General features: G+C 39.6%; 1 protein-coding gene across 1 annotated transcript in view; it reads right to left on the bottom strand.

Annotated features, from left to right (window-relative positions):
• Window positions 1-13,735, bottom strand: part of chrnb2 (cholinergic receptor, nicotinic, beta 2) — a 53,788-nt gene that overhangs the window by 22,646 nt on the left and 17,407 nt on the right. Inside the window, exons 2-3 of the mRNA XM_073846777.1 lie at window positions 4,864-5,009; window positions 1,452-1,496 (exon numbers count right to left, since the gene is read on the bottom strand). Coding sequence (XP_073702878.1) covers window positions 1,452-1,496; window positions 4,864-5,009 — 191 coding nt within the window. The remainder of the gene's footprint in view (window positions 1-1,451; window positions 1,497-4,863; window positions 5,010-13,735) is intronic.

Raw genomic sequence — 13,735 nt, 5'->3', positions numbered from 1 at the left:
AATTGCGGTAGTGCATTCATTGAATAGAACGTCAATTCGTTTGTATCTATATTATTTTTATATTGTTTACTTCATGTTAAGTTCTCTAATATAGCATTTATTTATACTGTTAATTCTGAATATTTAAGTACTGCTGTAAAGATCTGTTATGGTACATTTATTTACTTTATTTACATTACTTTTGAACTGGCCATTTTTATAAATGTAACTATTATTTTTTTCTTGTGGACTATATGTTAACATCTTTTATGTAAAATATCTTATTCAGGTCAGTAATAAATAAACAAGAACATGCAGTTTGTATGATTCCTCTTATTTTGGTAAAATAATGAACATTTTGCAGATTCTGAAAGGGGGTGTAAACTTTTGACCTTAACTGTAGCTGTCAATAGAGAAAGATGTATTTTGCAGCCAGGTATTGTAGTATAACAATTGCTAGCACAAGTTTACAGCAAAAAAGTGAGATACACTATCAATGTATGGTCTTTATTCCCACATTTTTCTCCTCGTGTTATGAAACCACCATTTCTCGTTGGCCTGTGAACAGGAGGTGTAACCAATTCCACATGCTGTTAAGATCATGTTCATCTGTCACACACACCACTGCTCTCAGTCAATTAGCAGTATATTTAGCGTATGTATTAATGATCTGTCACTTTTCATTCCTAATAGAAATGTCCTAATAAACTAGATTAGAAGATTAGAAATAATTACTTGAGGCCATAAATGCTGACAGATTAAACAGACTGCAAATGAGAGCTGTCAAAAGGCGAAGCCTAGCTAATGGTAGTCATATTAATACACACAAAAAGAGTGATAAATGTCTAATGATGGTCATTTAACACACTTCCTGTTGAGTTTTGACTAGATAGTGTCCACTAATGTAATTAAACTACATTTTTCACTCTGACACACCATTCACATACACATACACTCAAGCTGGGAAAGACACACACAGTGGCAAAGTTATATGGGTAACCTGTACTGACAGCGGCAATAACTCCTGCCAGCTGACATCTATGGTCATAGTGACCATGAGTATATGATTCAGAGAGGAAGTGACAGAAAGATGAAAAACGAGAGAGAAAAAAGAGAGATGTGTAAGAGAGTACTGTATCTGTACAAACAGATTTTCATGGGTTGTTTTGTATCTACTAGCAGCTTGTGAGATACTGATGATGAAAACAAGTTAAAATTGAATTTCAATTCAAACTGAGCATTAATATTCTGCATATTCACATTCATACCCACATGTTTTTTTTTTTAAATTATTGGTACCTGTTGATATTAGATATTGAATTGTGAATACACACTTAAAACTTAATCTTTAAAGAATAATAATGTAACAATAATTATGTAAACCTTAATAGAAATAACACACACAACAATGATAGAAAACTATTACATGTGAAAAATAAAAAGGGACATAAGTAATGCAAGTATTGACTGACCTGTGTAAGCCAGACGTTGGTGGTCATGATCTGTTCTCTCTCATGCTGTGGAAAAGGAAATAAAAATAGAGAAATGTCAAAAATCAATACAAAATGCAAATGAAATCATCTTACAAAGAAATAATAATATTAAATAGTAAAAACAAATCTCTGTTTTTGAACCACATATTTCAATGAATTACATAATTTTATTTATTGTTTTATTATATATATATATATATATATATATATATATATATATATATATATATATATATATATACACACATATATATATTACATATTACATACATATATATTTAATTTAAAATTTAAATACATCAGTTTTGAACCACACATTTAAATAAATTATGTAGTTGTATTAATTTCCGCATTTAATAAAATGTATTAAAGAATTTAATGTAATAAAATACACAGGGGTGCACATACGTATTTCAGTCTGGTTCTCATGAGAGCACCAGGAGATTTTGTTTGGTACTCACACTGCATAGTGTGACCCATTAAATATAAAAATAAAATAATGATATTATTATTGAAATTAATTATTATTAAAATAAAGTAAACAAAATAATAAATAAAGTGTGATAAATTTCAAAAATGAGTTTTAAATAAAAATATATATTTTTTTTATACACTTTAAAAATACAATGCTAATATTTACATTTGTGACCCTGGACCACAAAACCAGTCTTAAGTAGCACTGGTATATTTGTAGCAATAGCCAAAATACATTGTATAGGTCAAAATTATCAATTTTTCTTTTATGCCAAAAATCATTAGTATATTAAGTAAAAACCATTTTCCTTGAAGGTATTTTTAAAATTTCTTACCGTAAATATATCAAAACCTAATTTTTTGATAAGTAATATGCTTTGCTAAGAATTGTAAAGGCGATTTTCTCAGTATTTTGATTTTTTTGCACACTCAGATTCCAGATGTTCAAATAGTTGCATCTCAATCAACTATTGTCCTATCCTAACAAACCAATGAAAAGGTTATTTATACAGATTTCAGGTGGTTTATAAATCCTAATTTGACTCTTATGACTAAAAATTTACTCTTATGACTGCTTTTGTGGTCCAGGGTCACATTTTATTTATATTATTAGCTTTTTTACTTTTTATTTGTATATAAATTCATCAATATTTTTAAACCAAAATCAGCTTTTATTTTGGTGGGTTGCCGGCAAGTAAGTATATGTACTGCCGATTTAAAACGCTGCCGAGTGAAGCGCACTAGTAAATGAAATGTGACAGTTTTTCATTTTGCTCTGAAACCAATAGCGCATAGTTTAGATTTATGTTTTCAGTTTCAAAAATCTTATACAAGGTCAATCATGTCAGTATGCAAATGAGTGGTCTTAACTTATTTCCACAATGCATTTCTTACAGAGGGTTTGCACGTACGTCACAATTTGGTCATTGCATATTGGCGATACTCGGATGTAAACAACAGCATGGATTGCGTGTTTAATGTATTACTGTATACATTGATTTGCTAATTTATGGTGTCTAAACCATGGAAAAAAATGTGTTTAAGCTGCTAAATCATATAGAGAAGGACTTTGTAAGCAGGAAAGAGCACAATATTTTGACAAACTAAAACTAATAGGTTAAGATACATACAAGCCGTATTATTAAGAAATTAGTCTAATATTTCACCTAACTGACAGGAAATGATAAGAACAAACATGAATGTTGTCAAGATTCTTGCCCTGGAAATCCTGCTTCAGTTTGACCAACCAAAAACGCCTTTTGCTCCTCAGTTTTTTTGCACTCTTCTCCTTGATTTGATATAACTTTTGTCAGTCTATAGTACTCCAAATGTTTTCCCTGTTTGGTCAATTAGTACAGCCCAAAACATGACAATAATTGACCATTTTCAGCAGCAATGATCAGCAAAATATGAGAGTTTCGTTTAGTTCAGTGGCATTGTTCATGTTTAGTGCCGCCAATATGTAGCCTGGGTGTCCCCATGCTGCCTTCCACGCAGCGCGATTTTATTCACGCTGGAAGGCAGCATGGAAACCATGGACCAAATTTTCACCTCAGATAGGGAACCAATCACAGGACGGGGAGGGAGCAGCAAGACGATGATGCTTTCTATGCGACTCACCGAAGCAGTTTGTTTATAACTATGGATCCAGCATGGCAGCAAGTTATCATTCGATGCAGCCGTTCACATGTCGCCCCTAAAAACGCGTGGAAAACGCTAGGCGCGTCACTTTCTCCTTTCCAAACCGCTCTGTAGTTTGCGCATGGAAAACCCGAGCGCGTCGCAACCTTGTCGCTTCCATTATGCGCACGCATACCGCGCGTCTACATTTGAAATAACAAACTTTAGCTCGCAAAAGACGCGACATGTGAACGGCCCCTTAGATAGTGTTCTAAGTAGTTTAGAACACAAGTTTATTTTGAAAAAAGAGCAACTTTTGGCGTTAAACCATCGCTCTGTATACGTCATCCGGTATGGTTGAAACGATTGGCTATGAGCTACACACAGGTGCATTTGATAGACATTCGTATCGCCCAATAAACGGCTCTGGGCATTCGTAAACCACGCCTCAAATACGAGAAAATGAACATGTGGTTCCCAGACCACGAATCATGAAAAAGTCATAACGTGGTCTGGCGTTAGCCAGGCTAGCCAATATGGCCAATTGATGACGCATCGTGAAAACACTCAATTTTGGTTGCGTGTGCGCATCTGCGCACCACTTATGTGCACCCCTGATAATATATAATATAATATAATATATACCAAGTACAAACGAAACAAAGTATCCATCATGGTTCAACATTTAACAGTTTGAAATCTCTTTTTATTGACTTTAGGGCTACATTCTTCAGCATAATGGTTCTTTTATGGATGAAGGACGTTAAGAAGCCTCTGCTTCATCCAGAGATGAATCACACAGAAATGACAGCGCTTTCCTCCAGCTTTCAGCCCAGGTAAGTGAGCTGTTGATTTACAGTGCATTACAAGCATGAAGGAAGCACGTAATTGGCTGACATCTGAGCGGTTAGCATAGAATGATTAGTGGTCAGTAAGCATGGGTAATTTGCTGCACCTGTGGGAACAGAGATGGCTATTTCCTGTTGTCCATACTCGCTTCCTACAGCTTACATCATTTTACTCTAAAAATCATGCTAATACAGAGGCCTCTAAGCCTAACTGCATTATGTCACAGTTCCATTTTAGGCCTAAGTAGGCTTACTGAGCTAAGATACATAATAGCACATTGAAAACCAAATTTGAAAACAAAAAAGATGTTGAATAGATATAGGGCTTCATTGGTGTTATGATTAAGTGAAGAACAATGTGTAAAGACGATAATAGTTTAGTGAAACCTTTATTCATATGCATATTGTATGTGCATTTGAAAGATCAAAATGTAAACGTGTTCACTGACCACACTGATGAGCTGGGCCAGCGAGACCATCAGCTGCACTGTCACCAGTTCTGAACCATTAGTCGCTGGTCGGATCAGTTTGTTGTAGTGGGCTGGATTAAGAAGATGCTCCACCAGTCTCTCCTCTGTATCTGCCCCATCACTGCCTGTAAGAGATGTATGGTAGATCAATACGCATCCCACATTTAAAACATATTCCCATTTTTGGAAGTGGCATCTGCTGTGTAGTTCTGTTTAAACCTGAGGCACAGCTGCAAAACACAGAAAACCTCCTCTCTGGAGAACAGCTTGGATTTGTGAAACATAAATCTGTTAGAACAAAATTCAAGCAACTTCTCATGGAAACCACAGCAAAAGAAACCTCATAAAAAATATTTTCTGTTTATTAAAGCCAAGTATGAATCTCATCAAGTGTTAAAGCACTTTACATTTATTCCAAAATCAGCTCAAGCTCAAGGCAGTAGCAATTTAAACAATATATTTTATTTGTAAACTATTCTTTTTAATAGTTAACTTTTAGCTATGTTTGAAGCTCTGTAAATATTGGTCACAGACACAGAGATTTACTTTAGATTTCACTAATCTGATTACTCACTAAAAACTCCCACAGATCATGTTTTCATGCCATTATAAGTCTTATTTTGATGTAACAAAATGGTTATATCCAAGCATGTGACTTGTTTGCTTACTTTTTTAATTAGTCTCTTATTACAGTTTTTCTCAATTGCTTAAACACATTTCTTGAAATTATGCCTCTTATTTGCGAAACTCTAAACACAAATCCACAACTCCTAACTCAATTCCCCAAACTTCCTATATTGAGGTCAAAATGAAGCTCTTCACTCAAAACAACTCAATCTGGCTGAAAAACCAAACTTTGCTCTCAGACATGACACACAAATCCTCAAAAACACACACACTACAACACAGTTTTACACACTGATGAGATCAATTCAAAACAATACTACAAAAACAGTACAAATAAAAAACTTTTCACATGATGAACACAACAAATCTATGCCTTTGCAAGTGTTTTATTCCTTAATTTAATGAACTGTAGAGTACAGTACAAAACAGCAAACAACAACAAAAATAATTATTCTGCCCAAATCCTGTCTTTGGTCTGGGACAGGCCAAAGAACCTCTTCAGCATCACAGGCTAAATTAGCCCTGGCCAGGCAGCAGGGGTAAAATCATCTTGCATGCCTGATCCAACCCTCGCAACTAAAATATATGAGACTGCTTGTCTTCTTGGCCTTGCCCTTCCTCTGTCTCTTCCACGTTGCCATCGTCATCGTATTTCTTCTTCTCCTCCTCTTCCTCTTTCACCTCCTACTCTTCCTCTTCAAAATTACACATTACTGAATGTGGGATACTGATTGAAAAAGACTGGATAGGATTCACAGTTACACTTGTACTAGTGGTCTGACAAAAAAAATACAAATAAAATAAAAACACATTACAACGTCATTGTGAAACAGAAAAGAAAAAGAAATATGGGCACAAAGGTGAAAATAAAAATTAGAAAGTCCACTGTCAGAATTTGTAACTCCTGTGTTGTCCTCTGTCTATATATGCTTTCCAGTTGAAGGTTCATACCTTTGAGCTATTTCAGAGAGCTGCTTTATCATTGGTTGATCTATATTATCTTCATTAGTGAAAGTCAAGATTCACTTGAATAATGCATGGCAAATTTATAAAAAGTCTAATAGAAATGTGTAGAATATATGATTGACAGTTTATGACAACTAGATAAAAAATTTAGCATTTAGGTAATGACTTACACGATGAGCGAATGACTTGATGTTTTGAGGGGTGAGACTATTACACAGAGAACTATATAATACATTTTGAGCAACATGACAATAGCAACTGATAATGTAGGACAGTGTTTCTCAACTCCAGTCCTCGGGACCCACTGCTCTGCACATTTTGTATGTTTCTGAGTCTGACACACTCAGTTCAGTTCATGAATCTTTCTACTAATGAGCTGATGATCAAAATCAGGTGCCTTAAATGAGGAAGACATACAAAATGTGCAGAGCAGTGGGTCCCGAGGACTGGAGTTGAGAAACACTGATGTAGGAAACCACGGACAAATGTATATAATCATTTGTATGAATGTACCAAAGCAATCGCAACTTGATCAGAAGAATGAGAAGATTTTTATGATGTGCACAAGAGACTAGATGATGTAGATGTTGAACAAGTAGTTTTGACAATTTCATTTCTGATCTGAGAAATGCACCAAAGTGACTGAGAAAAACTGTAAGCTGACTTTGGCTCTTTTATCTCCATCGAAGGTTCTGATTGGTGTGTGCTAAATTTTGACTCCTAGTGTTTCCACTTAGGTAATTGTGTGCTAATTGAGCTCAGAATTCGCAGACTTGAGTGAACAATATTGAATGCTTGTGCTTTCTAAATGACCACTGTAACGGGTGTTTTTGGTTTTGTTTTGGGGTTTTGTTTCATGTTCATGTTTTCATGTCTTTTATGTAATCATTTCATGCTGTTGTGTCTTGCTTCCCTTCCCTCATGTATTCCTGCCATTGGTCCCTTTGTTCCATGTGTCTTGTTCTGATTGGTTGCATTGGTTGCTATGGTCTTGTTCCTTGTTTTCCATTGGTTTGTTGGTGTCATGTGACCTGTATTGTTTCATATAAATAGGCCTTCTGTTTCATTGTTCATGGTCGCGTATTGAAGTATTGAAGTTGTAATTCTGCTGTCTGGTGAGTGTTTTTCAAGTCTGTTTCAAGTCAAGTCTGTTCATGCCAAGTCAAGTTTATGTCAAGTCTGTTCAAGCCAAGTCAAGTCAAGTCAAGTCTGTTTATGTCAAGTTAAGTCAAGTCAAGTCTGTCAAGTTTATGTCAAGTCATTGTCTGGATTATGTTTCACGTTTGGATTGTTTGGATTTATGGATTATCGTCACTGTAAATAAACTGCACTTGGGTTCATCACATCTCGCCGTCTCAGTGGATACTTGTTACAGAAATACGCGACCGTCAATATGAACCCAGCAGTTGCTCTCTTGGAGTTACGTCAAGGGAATCGTCCTATTGAGGATTTTGTTGCAGAATTTTGCGACCTGTGTTACCAGGTAGACTTTAATGACATTGCTCTCAAGGACATTTTCCGTTTTGGACTCACAAATGAAATTTCATGTCTAATGCCACGCCACACTCCTCACTGGTCACTTGAAAAATACATAGACTTTGCTCTACGCCTGAGTGGATCTACATTTACTGTGGGGATAGTTGATGAGGAATCCAGCTATCCTCCAGTACCCTCCACTCCACATTTACCAGTCATGTCTGCTGCTTCAGGGCCTGCTCACGTCATGTCTGCCGCTCCAGGGCCTGCTCACGCCAAGCCTGCCGCTCCAGGGCCTGCTCACGCCAAGCCTGCCGCTCCAGGGCCTGCTCACGCCAAGCCTGCCGCTCCAGGGCCTGCTCACACCATGCCTGCCGCTCCAGGGCCTGCTCACGCCAAGCCTGCCGCTCCAGGGCCTGCTCACGCCAAGCCTGCCGCTCCAGGGCCTGCTCACGCCAAGCCTGCCCGTCCAGGGCCTGCTCACGCCAAGCCTGCCGCTCCAGGGCCTGCTCACGCCAAGCCTGCCGCTCCAGGGCCTGCTCACGCCAAGCCTGCCATTCCAAGGCCTGCTCACGCCAAGCCTGCCGCTCCAGGGCCTGCTCACGCCAAGCCTGCCGCTCCAGGGCCTACTCACGCAAAGTTTGCACCCAAGATGGCCGCCATTCCAAAGCCTGTTCACAAGATGGCTGCCGCTCCAGGGTCTGCACCTGTCATGGCCGCCATTCCAGAGTCTGCTTACAAGATGGCCGCCATCCCAAAGCCTGTTCACAAGATGGCTGCTGCTCCAGAGTCTACACCTGTCATGACTGCCCTTCCAGAGCCTTCAACCATCATGGCTGCCATGCCAGAGTCTGCACCCAAGATGGCTGCCATCCCTAAGCCTGTTGTCAAGATGGCCGCCACGCCAGAGTCCCCGGCCAAGATGGCCGCCACGCCAGAGTCCCCGGCCAAGATGGCCGCCACACCAGAGTCCCCGGCCAAGATGGCCGCCACGCCAGAGCCATGCCAAGCCTCAATTTATCCTTCAGAGCCTCATCAGGTCTTGATTGCCAGCATACTGGACCCTCCTTTAATGTCAGTACGGGCTGCAGGCATACCCGCAGAGCCAACGCTCCCAAGCCACACACCCACTAGCCTGGTGGGCTCCCCTCTATCCACTGCGCTGCCTGTGATGGCCATCGCCATTTTAAGTGTGTGGGCTGCTCACTGCGTCCCAGAGGCCACGTCTGTCCACGAACCCGCTGCGCCCATGCCTCTTACCGAGGCGGCGTCCATAGCGGGATTTCCTGCTCTGCCGGCTCCGCCATGGCTTCCTGTTCTGCCGGCTCCGCCATGGCTTCCTGCTCTGCCTGCGCCGCCTAGTCTTCCTGCTCTGCCTGCACCGCCAAGGCCTCCTGCTCTGCCTGCACCGCCAAGGCTTCACGCTCTGCCTGCTCCGCCAAGGCCTCCTGCTCTGCCTGCACCGCCAAGGCTTCACGCTCTGCCTGCTCCGCCAAGGCCTCCTGCTCTGCCGGCACCGCCAAGGCCTCCTGCTCTGCCTGCACCGCCAAGGCTTCCTGCTCTGCCTGATCCGCCAAGGCTTCACGCTCTGCCTGCACCGCCAAGGCCTCCTGCTCTGCCGGCTCCGCCATGGCTTCCTGCTCTGCCTGCGCCGCCTAGGCTTCCTGCTCTGCTGGCCCCGCCATGGCTTCCTGCTCTGCCAGCCCCGCCATGGTTTCCACTACTCCACAGTCTGCCACTGTTTCATGGCCCTGATCCTTCAGAGCTTCACTGTCTGCCATCACTCCACGGTCCAGGCCCTCCACTGTTTCATTGTCTGACACTGCTTCACGGCCCAGATCCTCCAAGTTTCCACTGTCTGCCACAACTCCATGCCCCAGGCCCTCCATTGTTCCAGAGTCTGCCACTGCTGCACGGCCCAGGTCCTCCACTGTCTCACTGTCTGCCACTGCTCCATGGCCCAGGTCCTCCCATGCTTCACTGTCAGCCATTACTCCATGCCCCAGGCCCTCCATTGTTCCACAGTCTGCCACTGCTCCACGGCCCAGGTCCTCCAGTTTCCCACTGTCTGCCACTGCTTCATTGTCTAGGTCCTCCATTACTCCACTGCCCAGGTCCACCACTGTACCCTTGGTCTTGCCCATTGTTTCTTGCTCCATGCCATGATTCTGAATCTGTTCCCCTACATGGACCTGGCCCTCCATCCCGCCCCCTATTTCACCCCTGCTCTACCACCCTCCTGGACTTTTTAGTTTAGGGTTTTGTTTTGGGCGTCGGGAGCCGCCCTTAGAGGGGGGGAAATGTAACGGGTGTTTTTGGTTTTGTTTTGGGGTTTTGTTTCATGTTCATGTTTTCATGTCTTTTATGTAATCATTTCATGCTGTTGTGTCTTGCTTCCCTTCCCTCATGTATTCCTGCCATTGGTCCCTTTGTTCCATGTGTCTTGTTCTGATTGGTTGCATTGGTTGCTATGGTCTTGTTCCTTGTTTTCCATTGGTTTGTTGGTGTCATGTGACCTGTATTGTTTCATATAAATAGGCCTTCTGTTTCATTGTTCATGGTCGCGTATTGAAGTATTGAAGTTGTAATTCTGCTGTCTGGTGAGTGTTTTTCAAGTCTGTTTCAAGTCAAGTCTGTTCATGCCAAGTCAAGTTTATGTCAAGTCTGTTCAAGCCAAGTCAAGTCAAGTCAAGTCTGTTTATGTCAAGTTAAGTCAAGTCAAGTCTGTCAAGTTTATGTCAAGTCATTGTCTGGATTATGTTTCACGTTTGGATTGTTTGGATTTATGGATTATCGTCACTGTAAATAAACTGCACTTGGGTTCATCACATCTCGCCGTCTCAGTGGATACTTGTTACAACCACATGGTGTAAGCACTGAGAAATGTAGGGATTTGTGTGTAGAGTTTTGCAGTAACAGTTCACCAAATATAACTCATGTGTCAAAGCAGGGAATAGTGTTTATTGTTTAGGGAAATGGGTGTGCTTTTTCAAAAATGCCGTTATAGTTTTGAAATTTTAGTTCAAAAGACTGGTTATAGTGTTTTAGCAATTGAGAAAAACTGTAACGCCATTATGTTGTTCATTCAGACAAATTTGTGAATGCAGAAACGAACAAACACAAGGGGCGGGATTTATCACATGAACCAATCAAAGCCGAACATAACTAGTCATATCCAATCATATCGCAATAGAGGCTCAATGGGCTCAGGGAAAGGAAGATGAGAAAAACACGGACTCCCGCTGTAACTTTCAAGTCCTGCTTTTTTGATTTTCAAGGGCTTCAATCAGAGATCAATTATCAGACAGTGTCTTATCTTTCAAATTATAAAAAAGATAAATAGATAAAATATACTAATAAAAATGACAAAAATAAAGTAAAACACATGCAAAGTATCACTACTGAAGTATTACAAAGTATACTACACTTTAGCTATAATAAAACTATGGTTAGTTTTCTTAAGGGATTTGCATTTGTGTACACTTTATTTTTTTTTTCTTTGTTTTGTTTTTATAACGGTACTGCCTTAATGGTTTGATGTTTTCTACTGTTTAAGAAAAAATAAATCAGAAAAAAAGATTCACGAAATCCAGATCTGAAACAAATGATTCGCCAAACACGTTTCTAAGGTCCGATCTACATTAAAGGTTTACGATCCACACTCTGAAGTCCGTATCTGAATAATCATTTGCGGACCATCATTTCCAATCAGGACTCGGAGCACCGAATGCAAATCATTCGACTTAGATTGAAACTTTGCGTATCATTTGCTTTAGATCGGGACCTCAAATCGCGTATCGCAAATGATTTGATTTGAATCATTCAATTTGCAAAATGATTCACAAACCTGTTCCAATCTAAATCAAATGATTTACGACACACGCTCCGAAGTCCCGATCTGAATTAAATTATTTGTGATATGCAAAGTTCCGATCCAAGTCAAATGATTTGTGATAAGCGATTTAAAGTCCCGATCCAAGTCAAATGATTTGCAAACCTGCTCTGAAGTTCCGATGTAAATCAAATGATTCACAATATGCAATTTGAAGGCAAGATATAAAAAAAAATGATATGCGATATGCGATCTGACTGGAGCTCTTCAAAGTTAATCAGTTAATCATTTTGCAACACAATGGTTTAACTGATTCAAAGTTTCGAAATGGTCCGTTTCATCACTACGTGCTTTTTAAAATCATTACAAGTGATGTTGAAATTTGAAAATAAATGGCTCTTTTAATTTGATCTGTAGAAAGCTAGTGTCATGATCGGGGCTGTGAGGTTTCCCTCAGCCTCCTGAGGTCGCTATTCACACTGCACTTCTGATAGTATTCACCTGTCCTTGTCGTTTACACTGATTCACTCATAGCTGTTCACCATTTGGACTTTTGTATAAGAACTCTCATTTCTCACTCCTGCTTCATGTCTGCATTGTCTCGTGTCTTGTTTTTGTGAATTTGTGTTCCTGATATCCTGGCCTTTGATCCTGTTCTTGGTTTTGTTATTTTGTGTTTTAGTTCTTAGTGTGCCGTGTTGGCCTTTTGTTTGTTTATTTGTGTTTAATTATATTAAAATCATTTCTTACCCTGCATTTGGACCCAGACCCCTTTATTCAAACGTGACAGCTAGTGATTGAAGTTTGAGTTTGAATCAATCATAGCGGTTCCAGCATAAATGACTCACTCAATTGATTCGATTCATCTGTTCCTCTTTTCAGCCATGTTTACACACCTTGTCAGTACTACTGCTGGCTTAGCTCGCTAGTTTTATGACATTAACTAAAGTAATGAGTGTGAATTTTGTGTGAAAAGGTATGTGCTTATAACAAAATAAATAAACACTTATTTTTTAGAACATTGTCTTTCAATAACTCAAGCACTTTTCAAGAACCTCTTCAGGAATATTGCTATTTTCAAGGGTTTTCCAGGCCTTAAATTTAAAAAATTCAAATTGTACAAACTTTGTTCAAACCCTGATATTTTGTAATTTTGGTGTTGTTTTATTTTTGTACTACAATTTTTTTCTTCTTCAATATTTACTTGCCTCCTCTGAGGAAATGCCCCTGATATATAACACATTGAAGGAGAAGTTCACTTCTAGAGCAAAAATTTACAGATAATTTACTCACCCCCTTGCCATCCAAGATGTTCATGTCTTTTTTTTTTCTTCAGTCGTAAAGAAATTTTTGAGGAAAACATTTCAGGGTTTCTCTCCATATAGTGGACTTCTATGTTGCCCAAGAGTTTGAACTTCCAAAATGCAGTTTAAATGCAGCTTCAATGGGCTCTAAACGATCCCAACCAAGGAAAAAGGGTCTTATCTATATAGCGAAACAATCAGTAACTTATACTACTTTATTACTTTTTAACCTTAAATGCTCATCTTTTTTAGCTCTGCGTGTACTTTGTGTATTCCGGTTCAAGACTGTATGTTGAAAAACTTCCATCTCATTTTCTCCTCCAAGTGTTTACAAAGTATACGTTTACTTTACAAAAAAGGTAAAACAGCAATGTAGGACAATTTTGAAGTTGGAGGAGAAAATGAGATGGGAGTTTTTCGACATACCCTAACTGTCATGAACCGGAATACACAGAGTTCACGCAGAGCTAGACAAGACCAGCATCTGAGGTTAAAAAGTATATTGTAATTTTTTTTTCAGAAAATAACTGATCGTTTCACTAGATAAGCCTCTTCTTCCTCACCTGGGATCATTTAGAGCCCTGCATTTTGGAAGTTTAAACTCGCAGGCACCATAGAAGTCCACTATATGAAAAGAAATCCTGAA

Source organism: Garra rufa, chromosome 9 (assembly GCF_049309525.1).
Source record: "Garra rufa chromosome 9, GarRuf1.0, whole genome shotgun sequence".
Taxonomy (NCBI): Eukaryota; Metazoa; Chordata; class Actinopteri; order Cypriniformes; family Cyprinidae; genus Garra; species Garra rufa.
Note: the sequence above shows the minus strand (reverse complement) of the source record. Positions and strands in the feature narration are given on the sequence as shown.